This window comes from Suncus etruscus, chromosome 2 (assembly GCF_024139225.1).
Source record: "Suncus etruscus isolate mSunEtr1 chromosome 2, mSunEtr1.pri.cur, whole genome shotgun sequence".
NCBI classification, from domain to species: Eukaryota; Metazoa; Chordata; class Mammalia; order Eulipotyphla; family Soricidae; genus Suncus; species Suncus etruscus.
Window position 1 is genome coordinate 26262424 of NC_064849.1, and position 18641 is coordinate 26281064.

The following is an 18641-nucleotide window of genomic DNA, read 5'->3' on the forward strand; positions in this document are numbered from 1 at the left end:
TGAATAAGACAGCCACTTGCTGACTATAATTTCTGCTTCTCCACCCTGGCTCTGTTTTAAGCCATTGTTTCCTTTAACAGGCACATTAAAAACAGTGAATAGGTAAATGAAGGGCAAAGATTGGAAGATCTACATAGTTCTGGACATAGGTGTTAAAAAATATCAGTGCTTCTTTAAATATAAAGTCATGGTAATTTTCAATGCTTTGATGTGCATTTGAGCCCTGTGTCTAAGCTAAACTCAGCTTGCTTTACATGAAGAACTATCCTGACCTGTGTGTGGGTTTTATTAGGGGCAATATTTTATGATTCAGCTCTTTTATTTTACTTTATTTTGTTTCAAACAAAAATACAAATTTTATATATATATAAATATATATATATATATATATATATAAAACACAAATAAATGATACTCATTTTTTGCTTTAATATTGAAGAAATGTTGGCATTTTGTTATATTAAGGCTAATATTAGCCTGGGGTCCTCAAACTTAAAATAGGGGGCCAGTTCACTGTCCCTCAGACCATTGGAAAACCAGACTATACTTTAAAAAAATAAATGAACAAAAGTGGCCCACAGGCCATAGTTTGAGGACCCCTGCCTGAGACTGAGAGGGGGAGTCGAGGGGGGGAAGGGGGGAGGTAGAGGAGAGAAGAGGAGAGAGTTGAGTTGGAGACTGCTGTGCACATTTCACACATGCACTACTGGCCGTGGGATGAGTAGACTGTTAAGCAGGACCGGCAGGAATAATGTTCTCAGTGGGTCATCTGTGGCCCACAGGCCGTAGTTTGAGGACCCCTGTATTAGGCTATTATTTGGGGGCCATTCAGTCAAGGCAGAAGAGTAGAAATGGTGAGGTAACACTTTATCTTTTATAGACTAATATATTAACGAAAGCTAGAATATTTCATCACTGGGAATTTTAATATAGGTTTAGACATATTTAAGATCGGGAGTATGGGATAATCTGTAAGTTATTAATAATGAGTGTACATATTTATTACCAGGAAAGTTAAGATAAGTGTGGTAATAAATTCATTGTTCATTGGGTAAAATATAGTGTATATTAAATTTTTGCATGTTCCCCCCCTTTTTTTTGAAAGGGCTTATTGGATCTGAAGAGTAGGTTTGATCGCTTTCTTCAGGAATCATTCAATAATGACCGGCTATTTAAGCAGACTATTGCGGGTGATTTTGAGTATTTTCTCAACCTCAACTCCCGGTCCCCTGAATACCTCTCATTATTTATTGATGATAAGCTGAAAAAGGGAGTCAAAGGGGTAAGTGTGAATACATTTCAAAATACATTAAATTTGGGGGCTGGAGCAGTGCCACTAGAGGTAAGGCATCTCCCTTGCAAGCGCTAGCCTAGGACAGACTGCGGTTCAATCCCCTGGCATTCCATATGGTCCCCCTAAGCCAGGAGTGATTTCTGAGCGCATAGCCAGGAGTAACCCCTGGTGTGTGGCCCAAAAACAAACAAACAAATGAAAAACAAGCTACATTAAATTTTATTTGTAGTATAAAATTTGTGTAAAGTTTAGAAATTGTTGTGCCTCTAAAATGCAAGTGTGACCCTTTGCTGTATTTAAATATGTGCTGAGATCTTAAAATTGACTTAAAGTATTTGAGATGATCATAAGTATTTCAAGGATCGGAATGATAGTGTAGTTGGTGAAGCACTTGCTTCACATACTATCAACCCTGTACCATCCCCATCACTGTATATGGTCCCCTGAGTTTGCCATGAGTGTCCTCTGAATACAGAACTAGGAATAAGGGGCCAGGACAACAGCATAGCTGTAGGGTGTTTGGCAACCTGGGACAGACCCCAATTCGAACCCCAGCACCCCATCCCCTGAGCCTGACAGGAGTGATTTTTGAATGCAGAGCCAGGAGTAACCTGAGCCCTGCTAGCTATGACCCCAAAAAAACAGAACTAGGAATAAGCCCTGAGCAAGGTGTTTTCAAAAACAATATCCACCTTCCCTTCCAAAGTGCTTCAGTATTTCACTTACTATATAACTGACTACTTGCCATTATTAAACAGTGAAGCTTTGGTATTTTATAAAGATAATATGAGTAACAAAAAATATTGTCCAGTTCTGGATTATGTATCAAACCAATGTATACAATACCAAGAATGTGAAGTCATATACCAAAGTTCATTCTAAAGTTTTTTTTTATAAGTATTTGAAGTTTTGGAAGCTTACCACAGTTTCAGAAAGAAAATCATTTTAGCTATTGCTAGCACAGGTAAACTGGCATTGTACTTCATTCCAAAAATTTAACATTGTTAAATAGTCTTTTTAATTCATTTTCCAGCTAACAGAACAAGAAGTAGAAACAATATTGGATAAAGCAATGGTCCTTTTTAGGTTTATGCAAGAAAAAGATGTATTTGAACGTTATTATAAACAACACTTGGCAAGGAGACTTCTCACAAACAAAAGTGTTTCAGATGACTCTGAAAAAAATATGATATCTAAATTAAAGGTAAGATGTATGTAATAAAGAAATGGTACAACTAATAGCTATTCTATGATTGAACCAACAGTATGATTAGAGATTATCTAATTCGTTTGAAATGTTTATGTTTAAATTGATGGGTTTAGGTTTTGTTTTAAACTTTCTTTTTTATACTACTCAAGTTCTGGGGTATTGAGTTTCGCTGAAATTTCTTTCTGTTTGGAAGCACATATTTCAAGGGTGGGTAAGGTATTAAGGATTACCATTTTTCACCACATCATTGTCATACTTTTTTTTTCTTTTTCTTAAACAATAACTATATATATATATTATAATTATATATTTTAAGGGTCTTTATATAATGGTCACACCACCTCTGCCAGAAGTCATAAAATCTGTGGTGATTATACAGGGAATTTTATGTGCATGAGAGCATTACTCTATTTCTGTTTCATAAATTGTGACCTATAGACTAATACTTAGATGCTTATTAACACAAAACTCTACTTTCCCACAAGTGTTTGGAATCCTCTGGGTCTGGAATTTTTATTTTAAAACAGAATTTTTGTATCAATTTGTATTAATCATAACCAGCAATGCTAAGGGTCTATCTCCTTCATGGTACTGAGAGTTGCTTGTGTTCAGGGCAACCAAGTGGTACCAGGAATTGAATCTGGGTTTTCTGTATGCAAAGTATGTGCTGTGTAGGTCAGGAGCTTGCTCTCCAGCAGCCAGCGTTGGCTAATTCTTAAACACATTAAAATTCGATAAATATACGTATAAAGATACTATTGCAAAGATTTAGAAAGTAAAGTAGAATTCCTTTGTGCATTCTCCCAGAGGAAAACCTGTAATTTATTTGTAAATGTTTCCTTCTTCCACAGACTGAATGTGGATGTCAGTTCACATCAAAACTGGAAGGAATGTTTAGAGATATGAGCATCTCAAACACAACTATGGATGAATTCAGGCAACATCTACAGGCCACTGGGGTGAGAATCTGCATAAATTTCTACTTTAATATGTCATACAATATACTTTACCTTGTCTTTTTCCTTCATATATCAAATAGTTGAAAACTGGTGTCATCCCCCCCCCCCCCATATGAAATTTGTGGAAGCAAGTGAAAGTATGCTAGTCTAGACCAGGGGTCTCAAACTCAATTTACCTGGGGGCTGCAGGAGGCAAAGTCCGGGTGAGGCAGGGCCACATAAGGGATTTCACAATAAAAGTCCTCAGACGTCATTATTAATAGTTTTAATTATTTCTTCTGAACATGAATAGAACATTGAGTAAAGATCATGAACAGTGCAAGGGACAGCTGGCAGGAGCAGCGGAAATGACGTCTGCACTAGGCGCATAGTATTCGTGATTATTCGCTTACCGAATATTTGCAATAAAAAATCGCATTAGTGGGCCCGGAGAGAAAGCACAGCATTTGCCTTGAAGCAGCCAATCCAGGATCAAAGGTGGTTGGTTCGAATCCCGATGTCCCATATGGTCTCCTGTGCCTGCCAGGAGCTATTTCTGAGCAGATAGCCAGGAGTAACTCCTGAGCACCAACCGGGTGTGGCCCGAAAACCAAAAAAAAAAAAAAATCGCATTAAACATTTGCATACCCCGAACGGAACTGCTCGGAGTATGCAAATGTTTAATGTGATTTTTTTCTTATTAATGCGATTTTTATTTCGATTATTTGGTAATGAATAATCGCGAATACTGCGATATTTGAAGGCCGGCCACGGGCCACAAAATGTTGTACGGAGGGCCGCAAACAACCCGCGGGCTGCGAGTTTGAGACCCCTGGTCTAGACAAACTTAAAGTTGTGATGCTCTACAATTTAACCATAGTTAATAAGTTTGGACTAGTCAGCATTCTCACAAGCAGTGAATGAAGGTCCCTTTGTTCCCACATCCATGCCAACACTCGTTATTTTTGTACTTTGTGATGTGTGCCAATCTCACAGTGTGAGATGGTATCTTATTATTTCAGTGCTGTTGTATAAAAATACCCATGATATGGGGCCAAAGAAGATAGCATGGAGGTGTGGGGCATTTGCTAGCATGCAGAAGGACTGTGATTCGAATCCCATATGGTCCCCCGGGGGATCGAACTGCAGTTTGTCCTAGGCTAGTGCTTGCAAGGCACTACTTCTAGCACCTTACCTCTAGCATCACCACTCCGGCCCTACCCATGATATTTTTTTTAAAAAGATAGACGAACTCCATTAAAATTTATTTTGGAGAAGCCGAAGTGATAGCACAGCAGGTAAGGTGTTTGCCTTGCACAAAGCTGACCTGATTTCAATCCTTGACATTGTATATGGTCCCTGAGTTTGCCAGGTGTGATTTCTGAGCACAGAGTCAGGAGTAATCCATAACACAAGGTGTGTCTCAAAAACAAAAACAAAAACAAAAAAACAAAAAAAAGGAGTAATAATCACCACCCCCAATATCTAAAACAGTCCTAGAAAAAAAGATAGGCTTCTCCTTTCCCAACATCAAATTGTAATATAAAGCTATCATAATCAAAACAGTCAGGAAAGTGGAATACAATTGGGATTCCAGAAACAGATCCTCAGGTATATGGACAATTATTCTTTAATACAGGAGCAATATATTTAACGTAGATCAAGCATAGATTCTTTTACAAATTATGTTGGGGTAACTGGTCGGTCACATCTGTAGCAAGTCAGCCCCTGAAGAGATTGACTGATGGTGGGATGGAGAATGAGGCCTTTTTCTTCCACCTCGGAGCACGCGTCTGCCACCCTGTCTAGCCCACGGTTCTCAGGAGAAACGGCGGGTAAACAGCTCGCAGACAGTCAGGCCTGTGGAAATATTCGCTTTATTCGGAGGACAAAACTGAAGTCCAAAGACTCAGCTTCAGTTCCAGCCAGCAAAAGCCCCCGCCTTCCACAGACCCTTGCTCTTATACCCCAGAGTCAGGTACCACCCAATGGTGGGATCAGATACCAACCAATGGTGGAAGCAGAATCAGGTCCTACCCTAGGGTGGGGGCAGAATGCCAGGTCACACCCTAGGGTAGGGCACAATCACCTAATCAGTTTAGGGTGAGCAACATAGTAATCCCCCAAAATATTTACATACACAACAACATCAAAAGAACAGTGAGACAGGCGCCAGAACAGTACAGCAGGAAGGGTACTTTCCCTGAATGGTCAACTTGAGTTTTATCCCTAGAATTTCATACAACCCCTTAGTACAACACGGAGCAGTAATTACTGAGTAAAGATCCAGGAGAAACCTCTGAGCACCACCAAATGTGACCTGTCACAGGCTAACTTTGAAGTCTCCTTGAGGAGAGTGAATGCACAGGCAGAGAAATAAGAAGAAAAGAGACCACACAGTGTATGTGGGAGAAATAGCATGTTCTAAGTTTAATGTCCAAACTAGGGGAAGGTAAGTGTTAACATCTCAAAATAGTTCCTCTTTGGCCAGGACCTGGGTGTCATACTGATGTAAATTAAGTTTACAAGAAGTAAACTTAGCAGGCAGCCAGATTTCCTTATCAAATTTTAGGGAATCCTCAGGGAACAGGATTTTAAATCTAGAGGCTTCTAAGAAATAACGAACTTCCTAAGGTGTGGTTTTTTTGGAAGGGGCAATAAGAGATAAACTTAAAAGAAAGGAATGCGGAACCTATACCTGGTAAAGTTCAATAGCCCAATTCTATCCTGGCCAAACCTTTTTGGAGTGTAAATTAGTTAGCAAGATTTCAAAGCAGTGGTGGGTAACCTTCTTTTATTCAACTGAGCCAAATCTCACCAAAACCACGATTGAAATTTATTTTGACAGCCACATTTTTAAAACCAAGGGCAGCAGACAGAGAGGATGCTGCCTCAACGCTGCAGTACCACACAGAAAGTCACCCCCCCCCCCCCCAATAACACATGACCCGACTGGAGCTGTGTGGAGCTGGCCGCAGTGGCTCCACACACAGCGCGCACTGACAGGCTAGGAGCAGAGTCCTGGAGCGGCCGCCCGGCACACCGAAGAGCCACATTAAAAGTGTAAAGAGCCGCATGTGGCTCGCGACCCACAGCTTGCTGACCACTGGTCTAGGGGAAGTCCCTAAAGCAAAGCCATTTTTTCTGGTACAAACCGCTATGGCAGTTGGAGAGCAAGCACAGCAATAGGGCATTTGCCTTGCATGCAGCCCGATCCAGGACGGAAGGTGGTTCAAATCTCAGCATCCCACATGGGCCCCCAAGCCTGCCAGGAGTGATTTCTGAGCACAGAGCCAGGACTTAACCCCAGAGCACCTCTGGGTGTGACCCAAAAACAAACATACAAAAAACAGCTATGACATAAAAAGAAAGAGGAAAGAAATTGTTTTTGAAGCTGAGTTTTCCAGGAAAAGAAATTTAATCAAGGCTACATTTGTCTGTAAAAATTCTTATGTTAGGAAGTAAAAGGTTTTACTATATACACCCAGCAGAAGGAAGAATTATCAATAGGCTAATTAAATGTTTGTATAAAGGAGGCAGAATGTCAGTACCACACCATGAATCTCATTGTAAGATATCTCTCAGGAATTTTGTCCAGCCATCTACACTGGGGAGAAAAACTTCCCAGTGGACCTATATTCCTCAGGAGTTTTGAAACAGCAATCCCCACTAAGGAGATGGCATCCTAGCGGGTCTTCTGATGATCCTCCTCTAGAAATACAGAAATTCTTTGTTATGGTGCAACAGTCCCCCAATGAGAAAAATAAAATACAGATATCTCACATTAGTGAGACTCTGGCTATCAGGAACAAAAACTTAAAATTTTAATTACTGTGTCTATAATGGTTGACGGCATTTGAATGTGAAAATTTCCATCTTTAGTTATTTCATTTAAAAGAGCTGGTAGTTAAAGAGGATTTTATCAGAATCTGTTATTTTCTTTGTTACAAAGTCTGAATTTTCTGGATAATCAGATATATTTTGTACTACCCTAGAATGTACCTTATACTTTGTTATCTGCAACAAGTATTGACATAGCTGTTTGAGTATATCTTCCCCTTATTGCCAGGTACTCAATTGCATGCAATTACTAACATTTTAATAATTGCTGTATAAGCAAAACAAACATGCTTTCTAAAATCTTTGTACCCTTAAACTACCACCAGTACTTGAGCTGATGTTCTCTAACTTCCTTAGTGATGTTTGACTTGTTGGAATAAAGCAAGAAATTCTAAAATTTGCTTTTAGAAGTCATAGGACAAATATTTTCTTAGCCATAACCTACTTTAGTGTAGTTCCATTTAGACAAATCTCATACTTGAGTTTGTAAGAATTTGTCTATTTTTTCTTTGTTTTGTTTTTTAAGAAGTGGAAGATGAACAAAAAATGACGCTATCATTTCTATTTATATCAGATTATGTAATGTATTCTGTTTTATTCTGATATTCCACTTGTGCACTTTGCCACAGTCATGACACATGCTATATTTTGAATATAAGCAAAATACTTGTAAAGTTAGGGCCAGAGCAGTGGCGCAAGCGGTATGGCGTCTGCCTTGCCCATGCTAACTTAGGACAGACCACAGTTCGATCCTCTGGCGTCCCATATGGTCCCCAAGCCAGGAGAAATTTCTGAACGCAGAGCCAGTAGTAACCCCTGAGTGCCTCTGGGTGTGACCTCAAAATAAAAATATATATATATACTTTTAGCAAGGATGAGGAAATATTAATTACTACATAATTTTGTACATTCTCAGTTTTCCCCATTTAACAATAATTCAGTAAGTGTTTTCTGTATCAAACACATACCAAAAATATCCCTTCTGTGATGGAAGTTACATTCTCATCAGTAATAGATGATAAACACTTGGAAGTAATAAGGCAATACAGAAGATTGCCTATGGTATGGAACAGTGGTCAGTGGGGCCTTCTTTTAGAAAATGATATTCAGAATTCTTGAAGATTAATGAACTAAATTATGTATGGATGAGTATAGAGAAGAAAGCAAAGATTTTATTGCTTGGCTGTGTTGAATCAAGTTGCTTTTCACACACACATCATTACCTACTTGCATATAGACAGTTTGGCAGTCTTCATCATCTATGTCCTAAGGTTCAGGTAAGATTACTAGGTTTAATTTTCTTGTTTTGTTTTGTTTTGTTTTATTTTGTTTTTGTTAGTTTTGGGCCACACCCGTTGACGTTCAGGGTTTACTCTTGGCTCTGTGCTCAGAAATCACTCCTGGCTTGGGGGTACCATATGGGACTCTGGGGGATTGAACCATGGTCCGTCCTAGGCTAGCACTTGAAAAGCAGATGCCTTAAAACTTGTGCTACCACTTCGGCCCCAGGTTTAATTTTCGTAAAGTGGAATCATCATCATATTAAGTTTATAAAGAAATTTTAGTGAAATGCTTATTGATATTTATAAACCTATTCTTCCTTTAAAAATTTGTTTCACAAGCTAAATCAGGTTATATGACGGTGGCCTACGATATAATCCATGGATAACAAAAGAAATTCTCACTGTGGCATTGATGTTACCATATTTGTAGAGGAGTTACTTTCTTAATGATTTTTTAAAATTTAAAGTACTTACTGTTTTTTATTTGGGGGGGGGGGTTGTTGAGCCACATTCAGCAGCGGTGGCACTCAGGAGTTACTCCTGACTCTGTGCTCAGAAATTGCTCCTGGCAGGGGTGGGGGTGGGGGGAACCATATGGAATGCCAGAGATTAAACCTGGGTCTATGTGCAAGGCAAAAAATGCCTTACTGCTGTGCTAGCTATCACTGCAGAATTGGTTTTACCCTATCCTGTACAAAAGTTGTCAAAATATGAACTACATAGAAAGTATCAGTTTTTTATTAATGTTTGAATGTGATTAAAACATTAGAAATATTTTTGTTTATGTAATTTTACGTGAAATTTAAAACATCATGATAATTCAGTGCTGTGTCTTGACAGAACAACTACTAAACCCTAGTTATTTTGGGGAAACATTTTTTTTTCTCTTTCACACAGGTATCTTTAGGTGGTGTTGATCTCACTGTCCGGGTGCTAACAACTGGATATTGGCCCACTCAGTCAGCCACACCAAAGTGCAATATCCCACCAGCACCAAGACATGCTTTTGAAATATTTAGAAGGTAAAACTAGATCTTACTTTGAGTTTTAAATAGAAGTAGTTGTTGAATATTGAAGCAGTGCTAGTTGATTGACGGTGAGTTTGATATTTTCACATCCTATTTGAGTTTTATCATTTTTATTTTCATTTGTAATATAACTTATTTTAGAAGAATGTCTTTTCTTCATCATTAATTTTTACTTAAGAATATTCTGGATGTTGTGAGGCACAAACTGTCATTGTTCTTAGCTTACTCCTGACTCTGCACTCAAGATCAATTCTTATGTTGCTTACGGGACTGGCTATATGGGGTACTGTGGATCAAACCCAGGTCAAGTGTCTGCGAGGCAAGCACCCTACCCTCTCTAGCAGTGGTCTCAAACTCAATTTACCTGGGGGCCTGGGAGGCAAAGTTGGAGTGATCCTTGAGTGCAAAGTCAGTAGTAAAACAACTAAAACAAAACAAAACAAAAAAAGATTCCTCTAGAGCAGGGCCACAAAACGTTGTACGGAGGGCCGCAAGTTTGAGACCCCTGTTCTATGGCAATAGGAATATAACTTAAAGTGATACTGTTTGTCTTTTGAACATCCTTGCCTTATTGCAGGCCAGAGACAAGTAAGCCAGTAGTAAGCTCTCTGCCACTTAGCATCTGAGTTACTTAGGTTTGTTTCTTACTCCAGTTTTTCCCCCTTCTTTTGTCAAGGAACTTGATTCCTAAAATTTTCTTTACCTTTTAAAGTCTCCCTTTAAAAGTATTTAAAGATTGTTAACCTATAGTTTATCATTTTAAATGTGAAAATGGCCTGAGTCTAAAATCTGGTTTGTTTTGCTGAAGGTTTTACTTAGCCAAACACAGTGGTCGACAACTTACACTCCAGCATCATATGGGTTCTGCGGATCTCAATGCCACCTTTTATGGACCAGTTAAAAAGGTAAATATTGATAGATTGAACTTGTTTACACGTGACGTTAGTCTTGGGTTTTATTGGCCTGTTTAAATTATTTTTCTGTTCTTTCCCTATTTCAGATATATTTAAATTGGTAAACCTGGGTTTTATCTATACCCTCAGTTTCCAGTAACTTCAGTTGACAGTATGCCTCTACCAATAAACAATTTTTCTAAAGGAATAGCTAGTAATTAGTTGCATTTTTTTTACAAGATAGATTTGAGGCATGATTGTATAATTTAGATTGATTTGATGGCATTATAAGACTAAATTCTTTTTATAATACTAGACACCAGTAATCCTATTTCCAATAAATCAAGACTAGTTAACACTTAAGGTTTGTGAAATATAGAAAACATTGCTGATAATACACTAATGAATTCCATTCTTTTTTTGGGGGAGGGGGCATACCTGGTGGTGCTCAGGGTTACTCCTGGCTCTGCACTCAGAAATCGCTCCTGGCTTGGGGGACTATATGGGATGCCAGGGAGTTGAACCACATTCTGTCCTAGGTCAGCCATGTGCAAGGCAACCGCCCCACCACTGCGCTAGTGCTCCAGCTTCTGAATTCCACTCTTTTTAAAGTTTTTTAAAATATGTATCTAGGATTGTGAAATTTTATTTTTATCATTTACTTTTATCTGTATAAAGTCAAATCAAAGTGTTAAGCTCTACAGTAAAAAGCAATTTAAAAGGTTCTAAACATATCTTAAGTAAAAGGCCATATTTGTCATCTCAGCAGCAAATACACTTTTTGATATTTTAATTCATCATACTTTTATATCCTTCACTATAAAACTTCTTGAAAGTAGCATTTAAAATGCCTGCACATATTCTTTTTTTTTTTTTTTGTGGTTTTTGGGTCACACCCGGCAGTGCTCAGGGGTTATTCCTGGCTCCAGGCTCAGAAATTGCTCCTGGCAGGCACGGGGGACCATATGGGACGCCGGGATTCGAACCGATGACCTTCTGCATGAAAGGCAAACGCCTTAACCTCCATGCTATCTCTCCGGCCCCGCCTGCACATATTCTAGTTATTGTATTTAGTTGAAATGAGATATATTTCTTAGGTTTTGTTTTGTTTTGTTTTTTTACTTGAATAATGTTTGACACTATGTTTTTGTGTAAGAGGAAAGTTTGCTAAAGATTTCAGTTGTTGTTTAAGAAGATCCATGGTATTTTTGAACAGGCTGGAGAGCTTCCTAGCTCAGAGGAGGAAAAGGAGCCCTGGAGACTCCAGGTCTTCTCATTTAGGTCCAGGTCCTCCTTTGAGGAGGGAAAAGAAACCATGCTCAGTATTTGAAGCCTGTCCTACTCAGCTCAGTGTACTTGCTCTTATTTTAAAGGAAAGGCTTTTTCTTAATAACCATGTTAAATAAAATTATGGTTTTTGAAGATAAGTGATTAGTGGGTTTTAAAAAATAATTTATACGTTAGTGAAGACATTTACTTCCTTTGTACCTCTTAGTTCATAATATAAATCTCCAGATTTTTAAATACTATTTACTTTTTATAAAGAAAGGTTTATAATTTTAATAAAGGAGGTTGGACATTATTATAGGACTTGCTTCTAAGTCATATGGTACCATAAAGTTACCAGAAGATAATTCTATCTGTATATTTTTAATGAAACAGGAGGATGGATCTGAAGTTGGTGTTGGAGGGGCACAAGTAACTGGCTCTAATACGCGGAAGCACATACTACAAGTCTCTACTTTCCAGATGACCATATTAATGCTTTTTAATAATAGAGAAAAATACACATTTGAGGTATGGAAAAATAACCTTTTAACCAATTATTGTTTCTGATTTTCATATTCATACATCTTCTTTGAATAGATTATTATAAAAATGTTATTAAAACAGGATAGGATAGTGATGGTTATTGTCATGACCTCTGCATACTCAGAGAAAATGATGATGCATTCTTTAGAGAAAACAACGATAAAATTGAGTTACGGAACAATGTGAGCATTATACATGTCATGTTTCATCATTACTAAATACATAACTACACACTTAGGGAGAGGCCAGAGCAATAGTACAGTGGCAAGTTCTTGCCTTACATGTGGTCAATCACGGTTTGAATCTCAACACCACATGTGGTCACCTGTGTGCAGAGCCAGGAGTAACCCCTGAGCATCAGTGGATGTGACCCAGTTCATTCCCTCAATAAAAAAGAAACTACACACTTAAATATCACAATCATACTATGATTTGTTCCCCCAAATTATGTCATTTTCAGCAATCAAAGGAATATGCTCATTCTTTTTCACTATTTCTGGCCCAAGTAGCCAGAGGCCTATAATTTCGAGAATTTTTTTTTGTTTGTTTTTTTGTTTTTGGGTCACACCCAGCAACGCTCTGGGGTTACTCCTGGCTCTACACCCAGAAATCGCTCCTGGCAGGCTCGGGGGACCATATGAATGCCGAGATTCGAATCACCATCCTTCTGAATTCAAGGCAAACACCTTACCACCATGCTATCTCTCCGACCCCCTGACAAATTATTTTTAAATTTTTATATTTTATTTTGGGCCACACCAGGTAACGCTCAGGGGTTACCCCTGGCTATGCACTGAGAAATCGCTGCTGGTTTGGGGGACCATATGGGATGCTGGGGGATGGAAACGTGGTCTGTCCTCGGTTAGCATGCACAAGGCATATGCCTTACCACTTGCACCACCGCTCTGGCCCCAATTTCAAGAAAATTTGGTACCGTCTTTATTTGAACCTTCCTGTTGTAAAATGATTTTAATAGTCTTTTCTTTCCCTATTTAATTTTGAATAGGATATATATGCATTTCTTTATTTTTTATTATTGAATAATAATCTATTATGCAGATTTAGTGCCACCCTCCTTTTTCCTCTTTAAACCCATTTACCTTTTGCTGGGCACTTAAGTCATTAGATTTAAACTCTCAAAGCTTGTAGTAGCCTCCAAGCATTGCCAGTGTGCCCACAAGTCATAATAAAAAAGTAGATTTAGGCTATTAATGGATAGAACAGTGTTTAATTTTTAAAAAACTGTCAAACTGAATCCTCAAGGACCAGTTACTTTCCTAGTAGCCATTTGTCCTGTTTCCCCACATCTCCTCTAGAATCAGGTCATCATCACTTTTTTCAGTTTCAGCCAGTGTAGCTGACATGTGATTATTTATTTGTCTTTCCTTGATGACTAATGATGTTGAGCATCTTTTGTATGTCTGTATACTCTTTTGTTTTGGTGTCTTGTTTGGTGACATCATGTAGCTTCCTTGGGTATTTCAAAAACTGTATACAAATTCTTTCTCTGATTTTTGAGCTGCTATCTTCTGCTATTGATTGCCTTTTTTTAGTGGTATATTCTAAACAGTGGGATTTTATATTCTAGCCATATCCATTGACCCTTTTTTCTCCATAATTTATGGTTTTAATATGGTATATTCTGAAGAGTGAGATTATACATTCTAGCCACGTTCTTGACTCTTCTCTTTTTTTTCTCTATAATTTTTTTTTGTTTTGTTTTGTTTTGTTTTTGTGTCACATCTGGCTGTACTCAGCACTCCTGGCTTTACACAGAAATTGCTCATGGCCGTCCTTCTGTATGCAAGGCAAATGCCCTACCTCCATGCTATCTCTCCGGCCCTAGTAATTTGTTTTTAATATCCACAGAAACTATTGGCTACCACAAGGTTATAAAGAATTTTCTTCCATTTTCTAGGAGATTTATCTTTTATTTTGACATTTCGGCCCATGATTAATTTCAAGTTAATTTTTTGTATTATGTCATGATGAATAACTATCCTAGGGTCAGAATTAATATAAGAAGGTAGAGTTCTTACTTTATACTCAGCCAATCAGGTTTGCCCTGCCACCACATATGACTTCCAGGTTTTACTAGCAGTGATCACTGAGCACAAGAGCCAGGAAATTTTTACACACACAAGTAATTATCCGTTCCTGCAACATTTGTCAACAGAAAGAAACACTTATTACTCCATTGACTTACCTTAACACTGTTTTTAAAAAGTAAATTCACTAGATGTGCGGGTTTTTTTTTGTTTGTTTTTTTTTTGCTTTTATCTGTTTCATTGCTTATCTTTAGGTTGAGTTTACACTAGATAGTATCAAATTGTTTTATATTTAACCTAAAGATTAGTTAATTTTCAAGTCTAAAATTAACTGCTATGAATATTCTGGGTTTGTTTGGGGGGCCATACTTGGTGTTCTGGTGTTGGGGCTGCTGTGAAGTGGATACATGGGAGGTTGCCCCTGACAGTGCTCAGGGCACTTGAAATGAGTACATGGACTTGAATTCATGCCTTTTGTATTCATATCATCTGTTCCAGCCCTTTCAGATCTCTCCCAACACCCACTAGCCTTAATTGAAAGCCAATCTTTAGAGAAAAGGAAACAAAAAATCTGAAATTAAAAGATTAAATTTTAGCTCTTTTTAATTTTCTTAATTTAGTTTTGATTGAGACACCATGACTTATAGTACTATTGTTATTTCTTGAGTACAACATGTTGTCCAACACCATGCTCACACCCAAAATGGCTGTTTTTCCTCACCACTCTCTCCAAGATACTTCCATTTATTCCTCAGTGATCACTGCTAGTAAAACCTGGAGGTCATATGTGGTGGCAGGCAAACCTGGTTGACCGAGTATAAAGTAAGAACTCTACCTTCTTATATTAATTCTGACCCTTGGATAGTTATTAATCATGATATAATAAAAAAGTTAACTTGAAATTAATCATAGGCCCAAATGCCTGTTTTAATAATCACTACCATTTATATGATAAATTAAGAATGACCAAGTTTTATGTCAGATGCCACAGGGAAATGTGAAAATTTGTGTGCTGCTAAAACTAGAAGTTTTACTATTATACTTATTTAATAAGTTCAGGTGTATACCTAAAGAATGACCTTAAATTTTAGCATAAGTTAGGTGTGATGGTTCCAAGAATAATTGATTAGTACATTGGTGCTAGTGCTGAACTTTTTGTTAATTGAGCAACATTTAAACAGCCACAAACAACTGTTGCTTGCCCGCATCAAGCCACTTTTAAAAACCAATTGTTAGTAATTACTAAATTCCAACATACAGACTATACACGAATATACAGACTATACACGAATTTGTTTAATTTGTATACCTAGTTTAATTTGTTTGTTTGTTTGTTTGTTTGTTGGCCCACTCTTGGCAGCTCTCAGGTTACTCCTGGCTCTGTTTTCTGAAATTACTCGTGGTAGGCTTGGGGGACCAAATGGGATGCCAGGAGATGGGCCACATATAGCAAATGCGGTACCTGCTAAACTACTACTCCAGTCCCAATTAGAAACCATTTTTAATTCAACAGATGAACAAAAGAAATAGCAAATTCTGAGTTTAGAATAGTCAGGCAACTTGAAAGGTAGTTTTCTATTTTCTAGTACTTTCCAGTATATGTCAGTAAATATAAAACCTTTGTACCTTTGAGGAAGCAAATGCATTGAAAAGTACATGATTTGGAAAACCTTTTTAAAAAACTCAATGACAGATGTATGTCCTAATGTACAGTCCTTTGCGTTCTCACTTTCCACTTATATTGGTATAGAATATAGAGTTCTCTGGTTTTAATATCTTTTGCTATCAAAAATCACTGTAATAAGTACTTGGGGCTTGAGGGATAGCACAGTGAGTAGGATGTTTGCTTGGCATGTATCTGACCTGAGTTTGATTGTCAGCCTCAAATGATCCCGTAGCACCGAGCCAGGAGTAAACTCTGAGACTCCTGGTATATGCTCCCCCCCCCCAAAGAAATTAAGAGTGTATGATCACATTTATATTTAATACTATCCTAGTATCTGTTCATGTAGATATGTATTTTTATGCATTTAATTTTACTGATATGTATATATGTAGGGGAAAATGTAGGATACATGTTAATTTGTAGTTGCGCTTGTTTATAGTTATTTAAATGTATGAAACAATGAAATATTTAACTCACTCAACACCTATTAGAACAATTATAGTGAGTATGCTTTGATAATTCCTATTTAATTTGCAGCATTTTTAATTTGTATTTGTAGCATTTTAAATGTATAACTAGGGGCCAGAGTGGTAGCACAGTGGTAGGGTGTTTGCTTTGCACACGTCCAACCTAAAATGGACCTGGATTTGATCCCCAGCATCCATCTGGTCCCACAAGCCTGCCAGGAGTGCAGAGCCTGGAGTAACCCCTGAACACCGCTGGGTGTGGCCCAAAATAACTCCAAAAAAAACAAAAACATGCGTAAAGTGGGTGGATATCTGAAAGATAATTTAAAGCAAAAGAATCTGTCACTAAAATTTACATTCTTCTCAATTTTCCATTACCTAAATTAATGAATTACACACTTAATTCTCTCCTGAGCTGTTTTTGTTTTTATATTTGCATTTTATTAAGGCCATAAAACATAGTCAGAATATTATTTGGTTTATTGTTTGGTCTTTGTTTTCTTTTTTTGTTTGAGAGCCTCACTTGGCTGCATTCAGGAGTTACTCCAGGCTCTGCATTCAGAAATTGCTTCTGGCAGGCTTTGGGGACCACGTAGGATGCCGAGAATTGAACCCAGGTCCGTTCTGGGTCAGCTGCATGCAAGGCAGACCTACTGCTGTACTATTTCTCTGGCCCCTCAAAGTATTATTTGTTTGCACATCAGAACAGACCTCTTACTGACTTCTTTCATGTTTTATATTAATTAGCAGGGTTTTTTTAAGTTTATAATCAAAGAGCACTAAATGTGGACAGCTTAGATCACACAAATTGCATGTTAATAGAGCTGAATTCAGTCTACCTTTTTTATGAAAAAAGTGACTTAGAAAATAAAATGAATAAATTTAGATGAGAATTAAAATTTGTAAAACTAGTGACTACATCTTACAACTTTTATTACATTTTATTTTTACCTAAATGTTAAATATTACATAAGCTCTGCTAGATGGTGGTTTTGGACTAAGCATTGTATATTCTGAAACAGAAAAATATCTTTTCAGTAATGTGATTTAAAAATTGCTTTTTTTCTCTTATTCAAATAACTTCTGCTTTTGTTTCAATAATACAGATAACACCCCAGAGAATTCTTTAATCATCCTGTATAAAGTATTCTAAAATTGCCTACCTGGTCATTAATTTACTTTAATATTTTTAATCAAAGCAAAACCCTAATGATGTCAATTTGATGGAATTTCAGGAAATTCAACAAGAAACAGATATCCCTGAAAGAGAGCTCGTTAGAGCTTTGCAGTCCCTCGCCTGTGGCAAACCAACACAGCGGGTTCTTACGAAAGAACCTAAGTCAAAGGAAATAGAAAATGGTCATATATTTACAGTTAATGATCAGTTTACGTCCAAACTACACAGAGTCAAGATTCAAACAGGTATCTGAAATTCATTTTTTTCCTTTTAAAAATTTAAAATCTTATATGTTGGATTTCTTCTATGAACATATTGCTTTTTGGTGTGGCATGGTTTAGAGAATTAAGGAACATGATAGCTTTATGGTATGTGTTTCTGTCAAAATGTGGCCAGAGAGATAGGGCTTGTTGCCTTGCAAGCAGCTGATCTGAGATTGACAGTGGTTTGAATTCCAGCATCCCATGTGGTGTGTCCTCCACCCCCCCAGCCTGCCAGGAGCAATTTCTGAGCGCAGAGCCAGGAGTAACCCCTGAGCATTGTCGGTGTGACCCAAAAACAAAACAAAACAAAACAAAAATCTTGTTTAATTACTTAATTACTTTAAGCATTTAAAAAATTGACGTCATACTGCGAACAAGATTATTTCCATATGGTCTTTTTACATATAAATTATTAGTTATAGTTTTTTAGTGTGTTAGCACTTATAAAATAATGGGAGTTATCCAAAATGTGATATTTGGGTGCAACTATATAGTTTTTTTGTTTTGTTTTTGTTTTTGTTTTTGGGCCACACCCAGCGTTGCTCAGGGGTTACTCCTGGCTGTCTGCTCAGAAATAGCTCCTGGCAGGCACGGGGGACCATATGGGACACCGGGATTCGAACCAACCACCTTTGGTCCTGGATCGGCTGCTTGCAAGGCAAACACCGCTGTGCTATCTCTCCGGGAACTATATAGTTTTTATTGTTAGGAGATTCATGCTG

At 37.7% G+C, this 18641-nt stretch overlaps 1 protein-coding gene across 1 annotated transcript in view; it reads left to right on the top strand.

Moving 5' to 3' along the window:
* The window catches only part of CUL3 (cullin 3), a 128099-nt gene that overhangs the window by 98623 nt on the left and 10835 nt on the right, over nt 1-18641 (top strand). The window contains 7 exon segments of the mRNA XM_049768155.1: nt 1106-1282; nt 2328-2498; nt 3356-3463; nt 9463-9587; nt 10402-10498; nt 12149-12283; nt 17715-17901. Coding sequence (XP_049624112.1) covers nt 1106-1282; nt 2328-2498; nt 3356-3463; nt 9463-9587; nt 10402-10498; nt 12149-12283; nt 17715-17901 — 1000 coding nt within the window.